The sequence below is a fragment of the Chelon labrosus genome (assembly GCF_963514085.1).
Source record: "Chelon labrosus genome assembly, chromosome: 9".
Classification (NCBI taxonomy): Eukaryota; Metazoa; Chordata; class Actinopteri; order Mugiliformes; family Mugilidae; genus Chelon; species Chelon labrosus.
Genome location: NC_140359.1, coordinates 25263176 through 25281224, shown reverse-complemented (window position 1 = coordinate 25281224; position 18049 = coordinate 25263176). Strand labels below are relative to the sequence as shown.

Genomic DNA, 18049 nt, shown 5'->3' with positions numbered 1-18049 from the left:
TTGCATCATGCTTGGCTCTCGGTGTGTTTCTGCAGAGTTGCGAGATAAATACATTGTTGTTCAAGCCATCTGTTTAGAAAAGTCTTGAAAAGCATTGAATTCGGCTGCAAGGCACCAACTCCTTCTTCTCTACTGTAGGTTATAATTACTGTGAGAATATACACCGATCAGCCACAACATTAAAACCACTGACAGGAGAAGTAAATCACATCGACCACCTTGTGACAGTTCAATGTTCTGCTGGGAAACTTCTGGACCTGGCATTCATTAGTGTGGATGTTACTTAGACATGTAGCACCCACCTAGACCAGACCAGGCACCCCCACCCCATAGCAATGACACTCCTTGATGGCAGCAGCCATCCCCAGCAGGATGCAGCCTGACACAGGCACACACACAAAAACGCTTTAGGAACAACTAAAAAAAAAAACATGAAGAACAGCACAATGTGCTGACCTGGCCTCCAAATTCACTAGATCCCAAACTGATCAAGTATTTTGAGGCCTCTCCCCTCAAAGACCCCCCCCCCCCCCCACTAACAGCATTCAGACACCACAGGACACCCTCAGAAGGCCCATGTCCATTCTCTGATGAGTCACAACTTTTGTTTTGGAGGCACAAGGGAGACCTACACAATATTAGGAAGGTGGTCATAATGTTACGCCTGATCTGTGTGAGGTTGCTCGGCCACCGATCATTATCAGACGAAATTCATCCTATACAGTTTTAATCGGCCGCCATTAGAAGAAATCAAGAAATCATGTGTGCACCTGTGGTGTGTTATTTGAATGACAATAAAGATCCATCTATCTAATCTCTCTATCTTTCTATCTCTCTATCTATCTCTCTCTCTCTCTCTCTCTATCTATCTATCTCTCTATTCATCCATCCACTCATCCACTGCACGCACATCCTAATCTTGCCCATCTTTAAGAGTCCATCAATTTCCAACGGTTCCCGTCGGAAAAATCAAAACAAATGCTGCGGCTTTTTATCTCCAAAAAAACAAATCCCATAAATCTACAATTCATAATGATGGAAGGCAGCAAACGCTTAACATTTTTTTGACAAATCTCCTCAGTGATTAAATAGTTGTCCGAAGTAATGTTCTTATTTCATGCCCATAGACTTAATCGCATGTTATTTATCTTAAAAAAATAAAAATAAAAAATGCAGAAAGGAAAAAGTAAACTTCTGCATCATGGTTAGACGTAAACTTCCCCCGCCAAATATTCACTAATAGCGGTTCATTTTGTGTATACATTGACACGTGTGGCTCCTCTGATCCCCTGCATCAGCTGTGATGTGATAACAGGCTGAATCAATGAGCGACTTCCAAGCTAAGAGACTTCTGGGTGGATAACAAACAACTGGCAGACAGATTTAGACCGGCGGCCTAATTTATTCGGTTTCCGAGGGCGCCGTGGATGTTAAAAGGCTTTTGTCAGCTCTATATTTAACCTTTTACTTTACCGCCAGTGCGGAATAAGCAGAGCCCCACTTGTGTGTTTTTCCTCTGAGACGTTTTAAGAGCAAACAAGGAGAGAGTTCATGAGCTTGAAGTAAGTCGATTAAGGCTGGAGAGGCATTTTGAAGTCCAGAGAAAGGTTCAGCTTTAGAAGGGAAGTGGCTAAAACGGGTGTGAATGAATAGATTTGTGATATAAGTTGATGTAATTTAAAAAACAACTGGTTTCTATCAGAACCTCTGGCCTGCATATTGTCTGTGAAAGCTTGGAGCTTAAACAGAATGCATGAATGAAGTTTCCGACTCTCCTCAGCCCACAAAGCGTTTGAAAGTTGGTCTGGGGTCACTCCTTTGGGAACTGGTTTTGCCCCTGCAAACGTCTGCCGGGACATTTTACGGTGATGGGCAGAAGAATAGTCGACGTAGTCATACTTTTCATCTCATCACTGTGGTGTTAAAGGACTCTGATTGGTTGGAGGACTGTCCAATTGCATGCAGAGGTTTCCTTTTTCTCTGAACCTGTTGGAACAAGACCCACGCCCCGCTATTCCAGATTATTAAATGCACAACTCAGACATAATGTATAATGTTGCACAAAAGTGTGTTCATCTACTAAAATGTGTTCATTTCTTAGTCATGCAAAAAGTCCGCTCTCAGGCAGGGATGTTATCTAATATTAGTGACATATAATAACCTTAACAGCTGTTTAATTTAAAGAGCTGCTCTTTAATTGAGTAATAACTGGATCCTGCTGAACGGTGTGCTGCTTGGCTCTCCGACCGATCCGACTGCCGCCGTGTAATCCCTGTCCGATTGACGACAGCTGTTGATAACTGGAGCAGACCCCCGGGTTCTCTGCTGCAGCGTGACCCCTTCGCTTGTCCTGTTGTCGATGAGGTCATCGCTCAGCTGTTCGGGGTCTCTGCTGTACCACAGGGCCGCCTGTCACTCCTCTGTGTGCGTAACATGGCGGGTCAGCGCTCGTGCCATGTGGGGGGGGGGGGGGGGGGATTGGTGGAGGGGTCCTCCAAAGCCGTTACAGTGCTGTGCTGCCTCAAAGAGAGTATTTATTCCAAGAAAGAAAAAAAACAGGATATGACTTTTTCAGTGCAGTGCAGCAGAAAACTCAGTGAGGTCTTGTGTTTTCTTGATTTCAAAATTCAAAATAACTTTGTTGTTGTTTGAAATTAAAATCTACCTTAAATTAATAATGTATTTGGTTTAGAGCCACAGTTTAGGATTTTATTCTGAAGATTATTTTTCTTGTCTACCATTGAAAACCCCCAAATTTTTTATATTTGACAAAGAAAAGCAGAATATTTAATATTTTACAAGCTGTAACCAGTTATTTTTTCTTTTTTTTTTCTTTTGGAGAAATGTCTAAAATACCATTTGTGAATATATGCCTCTAAAATGTATGTTTTATTATTGTTTTAATAGAATTTAGGCCACTCAGTTTGTGACGACAGTTATTCTGTTATCTGAAACATATTCAGAAACATAAGCAGTCTCACTTGAGTACGTTTATTTTGGAAAAGTACACAAGAGCTATCTCAAAATACTACTTTAAATCATATATATTTTTTATATGAATCAGTGAGTAGCTTAGTCACAACAAAGTTTCCCAGAATCTCAGGTGACGTCTAGTTATATGTAAGCAGTTTAAAAGCCTTACATGTATTTATATAAAACATGAACTATTATTAGTTTCAAAGCAGTTCATCTTCTATTCATTCACTAATTAAATGAGTACCAATAATTATCATAAACTCTAATTTACCGACTGGAATCTGAAGAGAAGAGAAGAGAATCTGTGGTTTGTCTTGATGTTGATTTATACTAAGAAAATGGGGAAATTATAGGATAATAATGATGGCTGTAGCTTTTTAAACTTGATGGATTTGCTGCTCTGATTGATTCTTCTTTAAAAATGTAAAAATATTGAATTCAGATTGGAAAAACTAGGGAGATTTGTCTCTTTAGGTCAGACAACATGTGAAATTTTTACGTTTTCTTGACTTAACACAAAAAACACACTGTAAATTTAAGATTCCTGAACGTTAAGGTCAGCCTCACCGGGAGATATTTACACACAAACTGGTCTTAAGACAGCTGTAAAAGTTGGAGCTGAGTTCCTCTGTTTGAAGGAGGTTTATGCTGCAGACTGTAGTGTTAAGGTTTATCCTGTACATCAGCTGAGCCGTTTTGTCTCAAGAACAGAGTGTTATTGTCGTGAGTTCACCTCCCCTCCTCTGAATGAGCGGACTCTTATTTGGGCAGGGGAAGCGCCCGGCTCAGACCCTCACAGGATTGGAGGAAGCAGCTGTCCAATACTGCGCCAGAGCAGTGCTGCGCTTAGTTTACACCAATAGTGGAACTTTTTTTTTTTTTTTCACTCCCCCCCTCTTATGGGAAGAGGATTGAGAAAGAGTGCACGGAGTGAGGAGAAACAGCAGTTCTGTAGCGCAGACTGATTTTGAGGACAGGGTTTACTGTGCAGAAGTCAGGCAAGTCAGCGGAGGGAAGGAGTAAAGACGGACGAATGAAGAGTGTGCTGTTGGTCTGAGGTGAGTGAAGCTTGAACAACAAGGCGCTTAGCCTTGTAATTCCCTCCTCAGTTTGAGCTGAATGGAAAGGATTGACGGGAGAAGTTGCCGGAGCTGGGTGGACTGGAAAGGAAGAGCAGAGACTGTTTATTTCAAGCCTGTGTTTGCTTTAGTCGGTGAGAGTTCCAGACATGCCAAGAACAAGGCTCTGTTTTTAGCCAACACAGTGTGAATATAGTGGTGTTGTAATGGCGTGGAAGGCTGGCTGGATCTGACGGGAGGGCATGAGTGGAGTTTGGACTTTGATTTAAGCAGCTTTGATTCAACGGTAGCTTGCTTTTTGTTTTTTTATTTCAAGCTTTAAGCTCAAAATGTTTATATATTTTTCTGCCTGTAGAAGCGAAAATGTGGAAACTCGATTGGATTTTGGACTAGAAAATATTGACATTGTTTGTCTTTCTGTCTCACTGACCTCTTTAGCTCCTCTCTCTCTCTTATCCGGGCTTTGTAAACACCAGATTGTTTATCTGTCACAAGCCTTAGCATTTTGGTCTCCACACACCCCCCCCCGTCTTGGCTAGACTTTTTCCAGAATACCCAACATTTGTTTTTCATTTTAAAGTCCTCTGTGCAGCTTTAATTCTTGTTGGCGTCGCATAGTTGGAGCTCACATAGTTTTGGGCTGACTTAAAGCTAAAGCATCCCTTGCCAATATGATTATCACTCAACCTTTTCCAGCAGAGACTTGAGAAGCGTGAGGCATGTTTGTACTTGCACTGTCAAATTATGGTGATTGTCAGTGGCCGGAGAAACTCAAAACACCTTCGCTGATTGTTTCATGGACTTCAAAACAGACGGTCTTCCTTTATGTGTGGTTTCTTGATGTGATACCTTTTATGTTTCATTTGAAGATATGCATGAAATTAATATGTTAAAATTATACTCATATTATGTTCTTGTTGGTTCTCTTACAGAAAGAGGACAAGGATGCCCAAGCACAGAGGACGAGAAGGACTCTGTGGCCCCCTACTATGTTGAAACTCCTTACGGTTACCAGCTAGACCTGGACTTCCTCAAATATGTTGACGACATTGAGAGGGGCAACACCATTAAGAAGCTGAGTATCCAGAGGAAGCCCAAAGTGGCCAAACCCTTGGGTGGGCCTCGGGGCAGCACTGGTGGGGCCAGCAGTCAGGCTGAATGGACCTCCACAGACTCCCTGTCCTCCTCCAACAGCGATGACAAGCAGTCCCCAGTCTTCTTCACCTCCAGGCCCCAGGTCGCTACTCCGCTGACCCCTACCCTCTCCAGGGCGACCTGTGAAGTCCCCCTGCATCAGCCTTACTCGGGGATCACAGAGCAGAAGCAGCTCCTTCCACCGCCTTCGCCCAGGTTTGCCCCTCGCCACAACCCCCAAGTGGAGAAGACCCTCATGGAGACCCGTCGTCGTCTGGAGCAAGAGCGTCTGCTCCTGCAGCCGCACAGCGACCCTCCGATGCCCCGCCGCCGCCTTGCCAGCTTTGGCGGCATGGGCTCCAGCAGCTCGCTGTCCTCTTACTCAAGCTCCATGGCTCCTAGCCAGATCTCCCCCAGCACCCATCAACCTCTAACCATTAACGGCCATCACTCTAATGGAGAATATAACCCCTACTACCCACAATCCCTTGGCAGCTCCATCCGCCACAGCCCCATGAGTTCTGGCATGGCCACCCCGGTGACTAATGTCAGCCCATTACACCTGCAACAAATCCGGGAGCAGATGGTTGTGGCCCTAAAGAGGCTGAAAGAGCTAGAGGAGCAGGTGAAAACCATTCCTATCCTACAGGTGAAGATTGCAGTTTTGCAGGAGGAGAAAAGACAATTGGCTGCTCAGTCCAAAAATCAAGGTCCTGGTGGCTTCCGCAAGCGTTCCTACAGTGTAGGCAGTGCTGACCAAATGGAGAACCCTGGCCCCATCCAAAAGGAGACTGAGCTGCACATCATGGAGCCAGAGGCCCAGGAACAGAGCAACCAGCGCCTGGAGGAGTTCAGACGTCTGGCTGCAGAGGTCCAAGCTCTGGAGAAGACAACCCAGGACAATAATTTAACAGAAATTCAGCCTCGCAAACCCACGCAAAACCAAGCTCAACAAAAGTCCATTGGTGTCGTTACTGATGAAAATATGAACAACCTCACTGTCACTCAAAGGAAGCTGCAAAAAGATTGTTTCCGGGATGCTGGAGTAGTGACCGAGAGGCTGGAAATGCGGAGCACTGCAGTTGGTGTGACCGAGGCCATGCTGGGCATGACCAGTGAAGCTGAGAAGGAGATTGAGCTCCAGCAGCAGACCATCGAGGCACTGAAGGAGAAGATCTACCGCCTGGAAGTACAGCTAAAAGAGACTACTCATCAGATGGAGATGGGCAAGCTAAAACTAGAGCTCCAAGCAGCTGGTGGGTCGAACAAGAAAAAGGCGGACAAAGGTCTAATGGCCAGGCCAGAGATGTACAACGCGTGTGTGGAGGCTAAAGTCCAGATGCGCAGCCAGGGAGTGGGTGACCATCTGGAATTTAGCCATGCTAGCACAGCTAAAACTCTACAGACCCACACTATAGGAGTCTCCTGTCAGCCTTTAGTGCAGAGTGTTGCCACAGGACCAGAGATTCCTATGGACCGGTGGGTGGTGCAGGAACGCGTGGAGGTAAAGGACAAGTGCGTAGGAAGGCAGGTGGAGACACGGCACCAGCAAGTCGGCGTGGAGCTGAATGTTTGTGAAGTCGGAGTTAACACAGAGGAGTCGGTGGACAGCTTGGCCCTCTGCAAACCCATGACAGAGCTGAGCAAAGAGTCCCGATCAGTTGGCTGTGGAGATTGTTCAGTGGATGTGGTTGTAAGTCCCGTCAAGACTTTGGTGTCGCAAGGAACCGACCCAGATGTCATCAGTAAAGTGGACTCTGGAGTTATGGCAGCTCCTGAGTCAGCAACTCAGCAAACCAATACTGAGACAGAAGTTGCAAGCAAGTCCACCAACACAAACACAGCTGTTCTAACGGACTCCTATACTGACATGGTGTTGATTACTTCTAATAAGCAAACCAACACGACTGCAACTGAAACAAGGACGGTGGCTGCCGGGGAAGGGCTCGTTAAAGATGTTCACTCGACGGTAAAAATGCGCTCAATTGCCGTTGGAACCGTCTCAGACATGGAGTCATTTCACAGCAAATCAAGCTCAGCGAAAACCAAAGAATGCGGGGTGGGACCAGTTGCCATTCATGAGAATTTCTTGGTCGGCCTAAAGACCCGAAACATAGCGTGTGGCCCCTCCTTGCCAACTGAATCGGTGACGAGCAGCAGCGCGGAGACGGTAGAGGTGAAGACTGAGGCTGCACCACTGGAGGCACAAGGTGGAGCCGGACTGGACCATTACATCGAGAGGGTGCAGAAGCTGTTACAGGAGCAGCAGATGTTGCTGGCAGAGAATTACACCGAGCTGGCAGAAGCTTTTGGCCAGCCACAGTCCCAGTTTGGATCCATCAACAGTCAGCTGGTCAGCACGCTGTCGTCCATCAACTCGGTCATGAAGTATGGAAGCGCTGAGGACATCCTGAAGCTGCAGTCAGACGCTGTCGGCTCAAACAAAGGTGAGCACATTACCACAGGCTAACTACGTCACATGCTCTGATTATAATGTCCCAAACAACAACATCCCTCGTTTTCCATGCAGTGTAAATGATTCTTGTGATGATTGACTGAAAGTCATGCCAGGGAATCAAAGCACAGTTTGAAGGGCAAACAACTGAACGTACACACACACACATTGTGTTGCACAAAAAAAGCTGGAAAACAGACGGTTGTGTATTTACTGCCTGAAGGGGACAGTACAGAGATTGATCTTTTCTTTTCTCCCCTGTAGTTTATTACTTGATAAATTAAACTAGTTTTGTACACCGATCAGCCACAACATTATGACCGGACAGGAGAAGTAAACAACGTTGATCATCTTGTGACAGTTCAGTGTTCTGCTGGGAAACTTTTGGACCTGGTATTCATTGGTATGGATGTTACTTAGACATGTAGCACCCACCTAGACCAGACCAGACCAGGCACCCCCACCCCATAGCGATGACACAGGAACGGGCACAAAAACGCTTTAGGAACAACTCAAAAGAACATGAAGAACAGCTCAAGGTGTTGACATGGCCTCCAAATTCACTAGATCCCAAACTGATCAGGTATCTGTGGGACGATCCACAGAGGCCCCTCCCCTTAAAGGCCCCCACTAACAACATTTTGTTGCCAGACACCACAGGACACCCACAGAAGGCCCATGTCCATGTCTCTGATGAGTCACAACTGTTTTGGAGGCACAAGGGAGACCTACACAATATTAGGAAGGTGGTCATAATGTTATGTCTGATCGGTGTCTCTCATTACTGTGGAGAACTTTAGGGCTTCAACTACTGATTAGTTATTTCTTCAGTAATCATTAAATATGTTTATTGCAAAGTAACCAGTTAAATATTGGGTTGGAAAAGATGCAGAGGAAATGAAAACGGTTAAAAAACACAAAACATTTTAAGCTAAATTACATCACATTCCTCCAAAGCCGACTGCCTCCGGTTTCCTTCAACAGCCTCAAATAATGCCTCATTCTAATTAAAGACCAGCTGATGTAAGATGTACTTCGAGACTAACGGCCGGTAATTAAAATAGTTCCTGCTGTACTTCAGGGGATCCAGCCTGAAAGTTCTGGAGGTTGTGTTTGGAGCGTCCACACATGGTCTAAAGAGAAACCCTGATAGGATCGGACAGACCAAAGTTATCTCTGACCCTGAAAAATGTGCCGGGGCTTTGGACGTGAACCAACAATGAGCTCATTTCTTTTCGGGTAGCCAGTAACATCGCGCCGATCGGCCACTTGTTGTTTTTTTTCGCGGGGGCCGCCCTGCCTTCACCCAACACCTCCCCGTGGATGCTGATTCATGGCTCCTTCTTACAGTTACATAACACGCATTCATGCCGGCTGGCAGATGAATGCAGGGTGATTGTGCTGTGTGCGGCCTGGTTTCTGGTCAGTCGTTGGTGTTTTTGGGAACGTCGAATGACTAACCAGACGTAGTTCCTGTTCATGCGACTAAATTCAGTTTACTTACCAGAACTAGACGGACGGGGAACATTTAAGGGGGAAAAAGTGTTGAGGATGTAAAGTGTGGGAGCAACGGAACACACGGTTTCACGCTGATAAATCTAATCACATGTCAGCTGTTCACATCTGGCCTTAGCGTCCGTCTCCAGCCAGCACTTGAGAGCTGGTCTCCGTTTTATTCTCCTCATGTAAATAAACACCGACATCATTTGAGGCACAGCAGCATATTGTAACAGCTGCCGTCTCTTAATGGATCTCTGCCGCCGTTTGTTGTTCATGTGTCGCGACATATTTTGGACTAAGCGCTGTAGTGTCTATTTATTTATTCATTAATCTCCGGCCTGACGTGAGAGACCTGCACAGAAGCTCAGGTTCTGACTGGAAATCCTGAAAACCTCTATACTCATCTTAATTTCACTGCTGCTGTTTGAAGCAGTAACAGATAAATCTCCGGTTATAAAGATAAATAAAGAGTGATTAAGGAAATACGTCACTTTGAATGCACACGATTGAAACAGTAATTAACCACATGGTTCATATTCGCTTGTCTTAATTTTTCTTCATCAACAGCTGTGTCTTTTTTGCCAGTTGGGTTAATTTATGTCTCTACTTCCTGCTTCACTTTCAACAACGGCGTCTGAAACTTTCGCCAAAGTCGTACAAATCTTTGTATCTCTGAACCTCCTCAGTTAACCTTTCCTCGATTTGTTCCATCTTTATTGATCCAAAACAATCAATTTGAAAATTGCAAAGATGGGTTGCATTTCTGGGGGAGGTGCACGTCAGGCTACAGCGTTAGGGTCTACGTAGGGTCTGGGCTGTCAAGCTGACACAGAAGAGCACCCCTGTTGAGTTGGCGGTCTTTAATGAGACCCAGGACGTATTGTGTGTTCACACGGCCTAAGAAGTGCAGTCAAATGCGTCCCAGATCATCCCAAATCAAATGTGACCACATGTGTTCACTCCTGTACTTTAAGCTGGTCAATCGTGGTCCGATTGTCTGGGGCAGATGTTAATGCAAGGTATGAACAAGCCCCTAGATCAGCTAACCACGGATTTATTTTTTTATACAGCATTCCTGCCACTAGGAGTCGTTGTAAAACTGCATGAAAGTCGCCGTGCAACCTTGACTTAGTGTGAGTTTTATTTACCAGCTCACTTGGTGTTTTGTGTAACTGCTGGCAATGAACGCCACAGGTCAGGGTCAGAATCGTGCAGCTCCACGTCAGAGACGCTCACAGCTGCACAAGCGATGAACACTTGAGCATGTGTTGTTTCTGTCATGGTAGAAATTAAACAAGCAGGAATCAAAGTAATGCTTTGGAAGAAAAAATCATTAAGAATAAGAAAAGTCTTTATTGTCAGTGCAGGACACAAGTTAGACTGTTCAAGGAGATTTTGGTTCAAAAGGGAAATATGCAGATATAACGCGTTTTGTCCTCCAGTTTAGGTACCATAATGATTTAAACTGTTTCTTCAATTGTTACATCTACTTGGACAATATTTCTTTAACCAGACTGAGATCGTTTGTATTTTCTTCGCCGCCGAACGTGAATCAGAGTAGACTTTTCTTGACATGCACTAAGTGTTTGCATCTGCTGTGGGGTGTAGAATCTGCTGGACAGTTTCTCAATTCACCGAAGGAGAAGACGACGACAAAGACGGATAACATTCCTGCCCACATCAGTTTCAGCTTTGTTCATTTTTCCAAGCGCTCCTGATTTTTCATGTTGTCAGTTCATATCTTGCACCAACAAACTAATAGGTTTTCAAGGGCTTCCTCCTCATTCATGAACATCCATCCTCACACCTGTTCAGCGATACGAGTTTCAAACTTTACAGGCTCCTACTTACTGTAACATTTCTGTGCAGCATGTATTTTTTTTTTTTTCCTACCTGTCCACTGAGACGCTGATTATTTCTGCCTCTCCTTCTTTCAGAGAGCAGTCGTCAGCTCCAGTTGCTTTCCACTCGGACGGAGCAGACGGAGAGGACGGCCGCGGAGAAGCCCGCACAGCAGCACCAGATCAGTGCAGCCGAGCAGAAGAGCCTCATGGACCTGCAGATGTCTACAGCGCTGCACGGTACCCGCCTGCCTTCACTATGCACCAGCTTTGATGTAGAGTTAAAATGCCTACTGCTTCATGACCATTGCTGGACTATGGCTTTGAAATGATAAAACCGTCCGTCCAAGTTTACACATTCCCTGATTTTAATGAGAGTTAACTGACCAAACATCAGTTTAATAAAACACCAGGTTAAAGTTTGTGATAAATATGATGCAGTTATAAAGAACTATGATGCAGTTTGTGTTTAAATGTGAAACAAAACAATGATTATGAGGTCAGTTAAAGATTAATCCCAATCTTGGCTTTAATTTGAGGATGTTTAACTCCACATGAGCACTGCACGCCGATCAGCCACAACATTATGACCACCAACAGGAGAAGTGAATAATATTGATGGTCTTGAGATAATTTAATGTTCTGCTGGGAAACTTTTGGACCTGGCATTCATTGGTGTGGAAACACTTTAGGAACAACTAAAAAAGAACATGACAATATGAAATATTTTATCAACGGAGGATAGATATTTGCATCAGGACCTTTTATGACTAAAACTAAAGACGCTTTGTATATTTTTGGTTTTATTTTAGTTAGATTTGTAAGTAAAGTACTAAAAATCACAGCTAGTTTCAGTTTAGTTTAAGTCACCCATACTGATAATTTAGTTGCAGGTTATAGCACATTATAAAGGACTGTAAGACACTGTCTCGGATTAATAAGAACTACATTATATTCAGATAACTTCGTCTTAAAAATAGGCAACATCTGGAACATTTCCCTTTGAATTCAACCCAGTTTAACATCTTCAGACACCACGACACTTGAAATCAGGTGTTAATTCCTCAGGTTTGTTAACAGCACAAGGTGTTGACCTGGCCTCCAAATTCACTAGATCCCAAACTGATCAAGTATCTGTAGGATGATCCACAGAGGAACCTCCCCTCACCCTCAGAAGGCCCATGTCCATTCTCTGATGAGTCACCACAAGGGAGACCTACACAATATTAGGAAGGTGGTCGTAATGTTATGCCTGATCGGTGTATGAAATCTTTTTATTAGTTAACAAAACAAGTTAACAAGTCAAGTCCTGAAATCCACTGAACTGAGGCGGATCCAATGTGGGCACCAGATGAGAATACGTCTCCATGTTGGTCGTCATCGAACAGTCGTGAAGAAAAACTTCTGTCGTATTTTTGGCACATTTTACGGCACACGTGGGCTGAACCACGTCCAAAAGAACGTCTATTCTGACTGATGTTTCAGGACATGTGAACATTTTATTAAACAGTAAAGTTGGAATCTCTGCTCAGGAGGATTTCAATCAGGCTGTAAAATAAAAAAAAAAAGTTTCCATGTAAACGTAGCCATTGTGTGAAGGCATCAGCAGAAAATATCTTTAGAGATGCTCTGCCAGGAATTTACCTCCACCGTGTTCAGCTTTTCTTTTTCTTATGATGGAGGCCTCCGGGAATCAGCCTCCGTTGTCTGTGTGTGTGAGTGACTTGGCCTTTGTTGCCTTGTTATTTTTAGGATCAGAGCCCTTCTGTGTCCTTCTCTTCACACAGCTAAAGCCCTTCACTGCTGTGGGATGTAAATCAGATGTGTTAATGTATATTACCAGATGTTTGGGCTGAAAGATTCTTTTCAAGCCGCTCTGAGTTGGTTCTGCTCCTGAAACACCAGTAGAGGTGCATAACCTGAATACCGCCGTCCATCTGGGCTTCACATGTACTCCATATACATATATAAAGCATGCAGCAGGCCAAACATGGCCGCCACCAGCCTGGATTCCTCCCGACAATCTGCTCACACGCTCCCACCTGTCAAAACACAGGAAACGTGCTGAATCTGAATGACTCCGTTGCTACCGAGCGCCGCACACGCCAACGTATACACATGCGTCCCGCGTGCATGCCGATACGCGAACCCGAGCCGTCCCCTGCAGCTGTAAAAGAGGCCCCCGCGTCGGGGCAAGTCCTGGCAGATGTGCCGAGTGTTCTGGCTCTCTCTCTCTCTTAGGTATTTCGGTTTTCGAGGCCTGTACTTAAAATGACTGGGATGCTTAAGGCTCTGGGGCGACTTCCAATTCCTCGCCGACAGATGAGACGGACACTTAATGGCTGCTTTCCGCTCTGCCAAAGCTCTTGATCATTGTCGGAGGCCTTTAGTGGTGCATTCAGGCGTTATCGGCTGTAATGAAGTGACCTGGGCTTGTTAGTTACGTTGTCTGTGTGTAAATAATGCAGGAAGAGAGTGAACAGAGGGATATTAAGAGTGAAATGCAGGAAAATAACTAAAAAAATACACCTAAGTAACCTAAGTAGTTCTGTAATGATCCATAAACTCCAGATAAATATTACTTTTGCTGTAATGTGGACTCTCTTGTCTTGAGTTTTTATTTTTGTGTTCACATCTCTCTCCATCAGGGCAGCCAGGCAGTCAGAACACCCTGAAATCCATCATGAAGAAGAAAGACGGCCGGCCCGACTCCAACGGCACCAAGAAGAACCTGCAGTTCGTCGGGGTGAACGGAGGGTGAGCTGGAAAACCTCCTCCTGACTTTTACTCATCGCCTTCATTACCATTTAAGCAGAAGATGAGTAATAGATGTGGTGATTTTGTCATGTGTCAGCTGATGAGAACACCTTGCATGCAAATGCCATGAAATCCGAGCTGCTGCTGCTGCTGCTGCAGGCTTCCTATTTTATTTTACACCTGAGTCTTCACCGGTCTCCTGTACCTCTGTCGCCCCCTGGTGTCGCAGATACGAGACGACGTCGAGCGACGACTCCAGCTCAGAGGACAGCAGCTCCTCCGGGTCGGAGGACGAAGACGAGGAGAAGGAGTACGGAGGAAAGGAGGAATACAAGAATGTGGAGGGAGAGAGCGCCAGGGAGGAGTTCCAGCCCGAGGGAGCCGAGGATGTCGATAAGAAGGACGACGAGGAAAGTTCAGAGACGCAGGAGACGAGAGAGAGGTGGGTGAAAGGAGATTACATCCATTTTGGATAGATAGATGGATAGATAGGTAGATGGATGGATGGATGGATGGATAAATACTCGGATAGATAGAGAGATAGATACTCGGATGGATAGATGGATAGATTCTTACTTTGATAATTTCCTACTTTCTTTCTTGGTTTCTTACTTTTTTATTTTTTTATTTTTTTATTTTTTTGCTGATTCGTTGATAAGACAATAGTCATGTGGGGTTTCTACAAGGACACATGTGTTTTTTGCTGAGGAGTCATGATTCCTTTATCCACCTGCTACCAAATAACAGATTGTCACCTGTTTACATTATTGAATTCACATCTTTGATTTCATGCTATTACTAGTTATCCTTAAACATGTGTGAAAGAGAAGCGACAGAGTCCCTCTGTAGAAAACTGAATAACATAATAATCTTATAGCATGCTATATATGTGTGCAGATAAGAATCTGATTCACATATTTGTTATTTTTCTTTCTAAGTTTATTAAAGAGGGATCTAATTGTAATAGTGAGAGAAGATCATAAACCTTGAGTGCAAATTAAATGCAGCAAATGGGTCTGAAGTTATTTGGATGTTAAATGAATGATTTATTATTTTTTTTTTCCATTCAATCAAAGGTATGAACTCAGTGAGAAGATGCTGGCGGCGTGCAACGTTCTCAAAACGCACCTCGCTGATTCCAAGGCTGTGACCAGTAAAGATCTGGTGAGGAGTTCTTCTGGTCTTCACATAATCTCCTGTGCTCAATACTGTAATCTGAAGTGTGTTCTAATTGATACACACCAATGGGGAATAACAGTAGCCAACATGGAGGACGTGGAAAGTCCATATAAGCTGTAATTTAGTGGTGGCTCACATTGTTCATTATAATATTGCAATACTATAGACTTGGTAGATGGTGACTTAACAGACATTTATTTAAATGAAAAGATTTCCACCAGTTATGCCAGTGTCTCACAGTATCTCGTAGAATTGCTGGTTATTTTCTTTTGAGAAAAATGAAAAATGTCACCAGTTTACATCCCTAATATTTGTTTATGTGTTTAGATCTTGTTCTCCAGAAGCATTTCTATGTGCCACTAACAAGTCTGTAGATCTGTGATTCCGTACAGAGCTCAAACATTTAATTTAATTTGTGTCTCAGTTTGTTAAAATCCCTTCCTGCCTCCACAGAGAGCCTGTCTCAACACGGTGCAGCACGAGTGGTTCCGTGTGTCCAGCCAGAAGGCGGCGATGGCGGCCATGGTGGAGGACTACCTGGGGGCCTTCGCGGCCGCCTCGCCGGCCGTGCTGCGCCACATCGTCAACATGGCCGACGGCAACGGCAACACGGCGCTTCACTACAGCGTGTCCCACTCCAACTTCCAGGTGGTGAAGAAGCTGCTGGATGCAGGTGAGAGCCTAGCAATGACACTCCTTGATGGCAGCAGCCATCCCCAGCAGGATGCAGCCTGACACAGACACAAAAACGCTTTAGGAACAACTAAAAAAAAAAAAACATGAAGAACAGCACAAGGTGTTGACCTGGCCTCCAAAATTCACTAGATCCCAAACTGATCAAGTATCTGTGGGATGATCCACAGAGGCCCCTCCCCTCAAAGGCCCTCCATTAACAACATCCTGTTGCCAGACACCACAGGACACCCTCACAAGGCCCATGTCCATTTTCTGATGAGTCACAACTAGGGTGACCAGATGTCCCGCTTTGTGCGGGACAGTCCCGCATTTTCATTACTTTTCACACGTCCCGCAAATTGAGACGTTGTCCCGCATTATTATTGACAGTCAGACTCCAGTTTTGAAATGCATGTTTTATAATCTGGCATTTATCCAATCGCTGTTTGGAGAAAGCAGTGAGGGCTGTCATCAGGGGTCGGGGCGGGCTGTTTGATCATGTCAATCAAAGTGGGACGCGGACGCAGGTTAAGGGCGCGCCCACCAACAACAAACAATGCAAATCAGATCAGAACGGCATGCAGCGCGAGACATGGAGGGAAGCACAATCCGTATGGCTAAGATGAGGAAATAAAGACTGGGAAACTATCTATCCCTGAATGAAACCAGTGCAAGGCGAGTCTGGTAAAGTTTGCTGTGAAGTTTGCTTGAGTCATTTTTCCGTTTCACACGGAGGTGAATACGACGTGAAACGACACAGACAATGCGAGACAAAACGTGTTGCTCACCTTGGGAACTTGGGAAAGTTGCATTTAAGCAAGTTTTTATATATATTTATATTATAAAATATATTTGTTAAGTTTTTATTTGCAGGCTGTTATGTGCTACTGAATCAATCAGATGGCAAAGCACAGTAATGTTATAAGCAAAGGGGCAGAATAGAAATGTTTATTTTTTCTCATAGTTCTTTTAGACTACCTTGATGCATTGGTACCTCACATTGTCCCACATTGTCCCACACAAACGTAGTCTTTGTCCCACGTCTGGCCGATTGGGATCTGGTCACCCTAGTCACAACTGTCTTCAAGACTGTCTAACTGTATCTGTTATATGAATTAGACATATTATTTATACCACTCACTGCCTATTAAAAGACATTAAAAGTGAAACAGACACTAATTCACAAAAATAATGTCTAATGAGAGTAAAGATTTTTTTTTTTTTTTTAATGTACTTGAAGTTTCATCCCCACACCTCTGTGCAGCCATCTCTCTCTGAAGGCTCAATAGTCTGTGATGGGGTCTGGGCCACTTGCTGCTCTAAAAGCCTTTTGTCTCCTCAGCCTTTTGTGTCCTTGTGCTCCGTGACAGCATATCCACCCCCCTGTCCCCATTATAGCCTTTGTCCTCTCACCGTCCCAGTTCCTCAAGGCCTCCCCTCACTCCACTCCCGTCCAGACTTTGAAGTCTCAAAGATCCCCCACACCCCACCCCACCCTCTTTCTTTTCCGTGTCTTTGCAAAGCTTCAGGACTGAAAAGGCTGATTGCAGGGAATGTAAAGGATGAGTTCTTTAGGGTGGACACAATGCATCACGGTCCCAGGACTCTGATTGACTGAAGCTTGACAAGCCCGACACAAGTCTGTGTGTATTAGCGTGTTGTTGACTGACGGGCGGCGACGGTGACGAGTCAATCACGAGCGATCTGAACCTACAAGTGTTTGATTCCCCCTTAGACCACCCGTGATGGAAAAAAAAAAAGATATGTCCTCGAGCTCGAGCTCCTACTTCAGCTGATGTGTGCGTTTGTGTTTCAGACGTGTGTAACGTGAACCAGCAGAACAAGGCGGGATACACGCCCATCATGCTGGCCGCGCTCGCAGCCGTGGAGACGCCCAGGGACATGAGCATTGTGGAGGAGCTCTTCAGCAAGGGCGACGTCAACGCCCGCGCCAGTCAGGTCAGTGAGAGGAGGTCGGAGGTCAAACGGCGGCGGCAGGGCATAACCACGAAACGTGCACACCGTTGGGTTTTAATGAGCAGCAATATGAAGATCATGATGAAACAAATACAACAAAATAAGGGCTGACGGAGGAGTTAAGTGCATTTTCAAGTTTCTGATTCACTAAAGAATAAAGAAAAAACTGGCAGACACAAATGTTTCTATATTCTATAGTTGGATAAATGATCCTTTGGTGACACCAAGTGGTGGAAGATGGTAACTGCTTCAGTAGTTGATATAGATGTTTAGTTTTTAGTTAATCACACGATCTGGAAAGTGGCGGTCACATTTAAAATTTGAGTTTTGACTCATTTATATTTATTATGTTTTTTTAAATCATTTGTTAACTTCTAGTTTTCAATAAAGTCCATCCCCATTGCAGCTTTAATGTAAACTGAAGCATTTATTATGTGGAGAAAGGACGAAGCTGTTTAAAAGCTGTTTCTTAAAGT

The 18049-nt window shown here is 44.5% G+C and overlaps 1 protein-coding gene across 2 annotated transcripts in view; it reads left to right on the top strand.

The window, feature by feature from the left end:
* Nucleotides 1-18049, top strand: part of kank1a (KN motif and ankyrin repeat domains 1a) — a 62066-nt gene that overhangs the window by 41570 nt on the left and 2447 nt on the right. For both annotated transcript variants that reach the window (XM_084551903.1, XM_084551904.1), the window contains exons 3-9: nucleotides 4988-7636; nucleotides 11082-11225; nucleotides 13634-13742; nucleotides 13972-14184; nucleotides 14819-14906; nucleotides 15375-15594; nucleotides 17413-17555. In XM_084551903.1, the coding sequence (XP_084408029.1) occupies nucleotides 4988-7636; nucleotides 11082-11225; nucleotides 13634-13742; nucleotides 13972-14184; nucleotides 14819-14906; nucleotides 15375-15594; nucleotides 17413-17555 (3566 nt within the window). The remainder of the gene's footprint in view (nucleotides 1-4987; nucleotides 7637-11081; nucleotides 11226-13633; nucleotides 13743-13971; nucleotides 14185-14818; nucleotides 14907-15374; nucleotides 15595-17412; nucleotides 17556-18049) is intronic.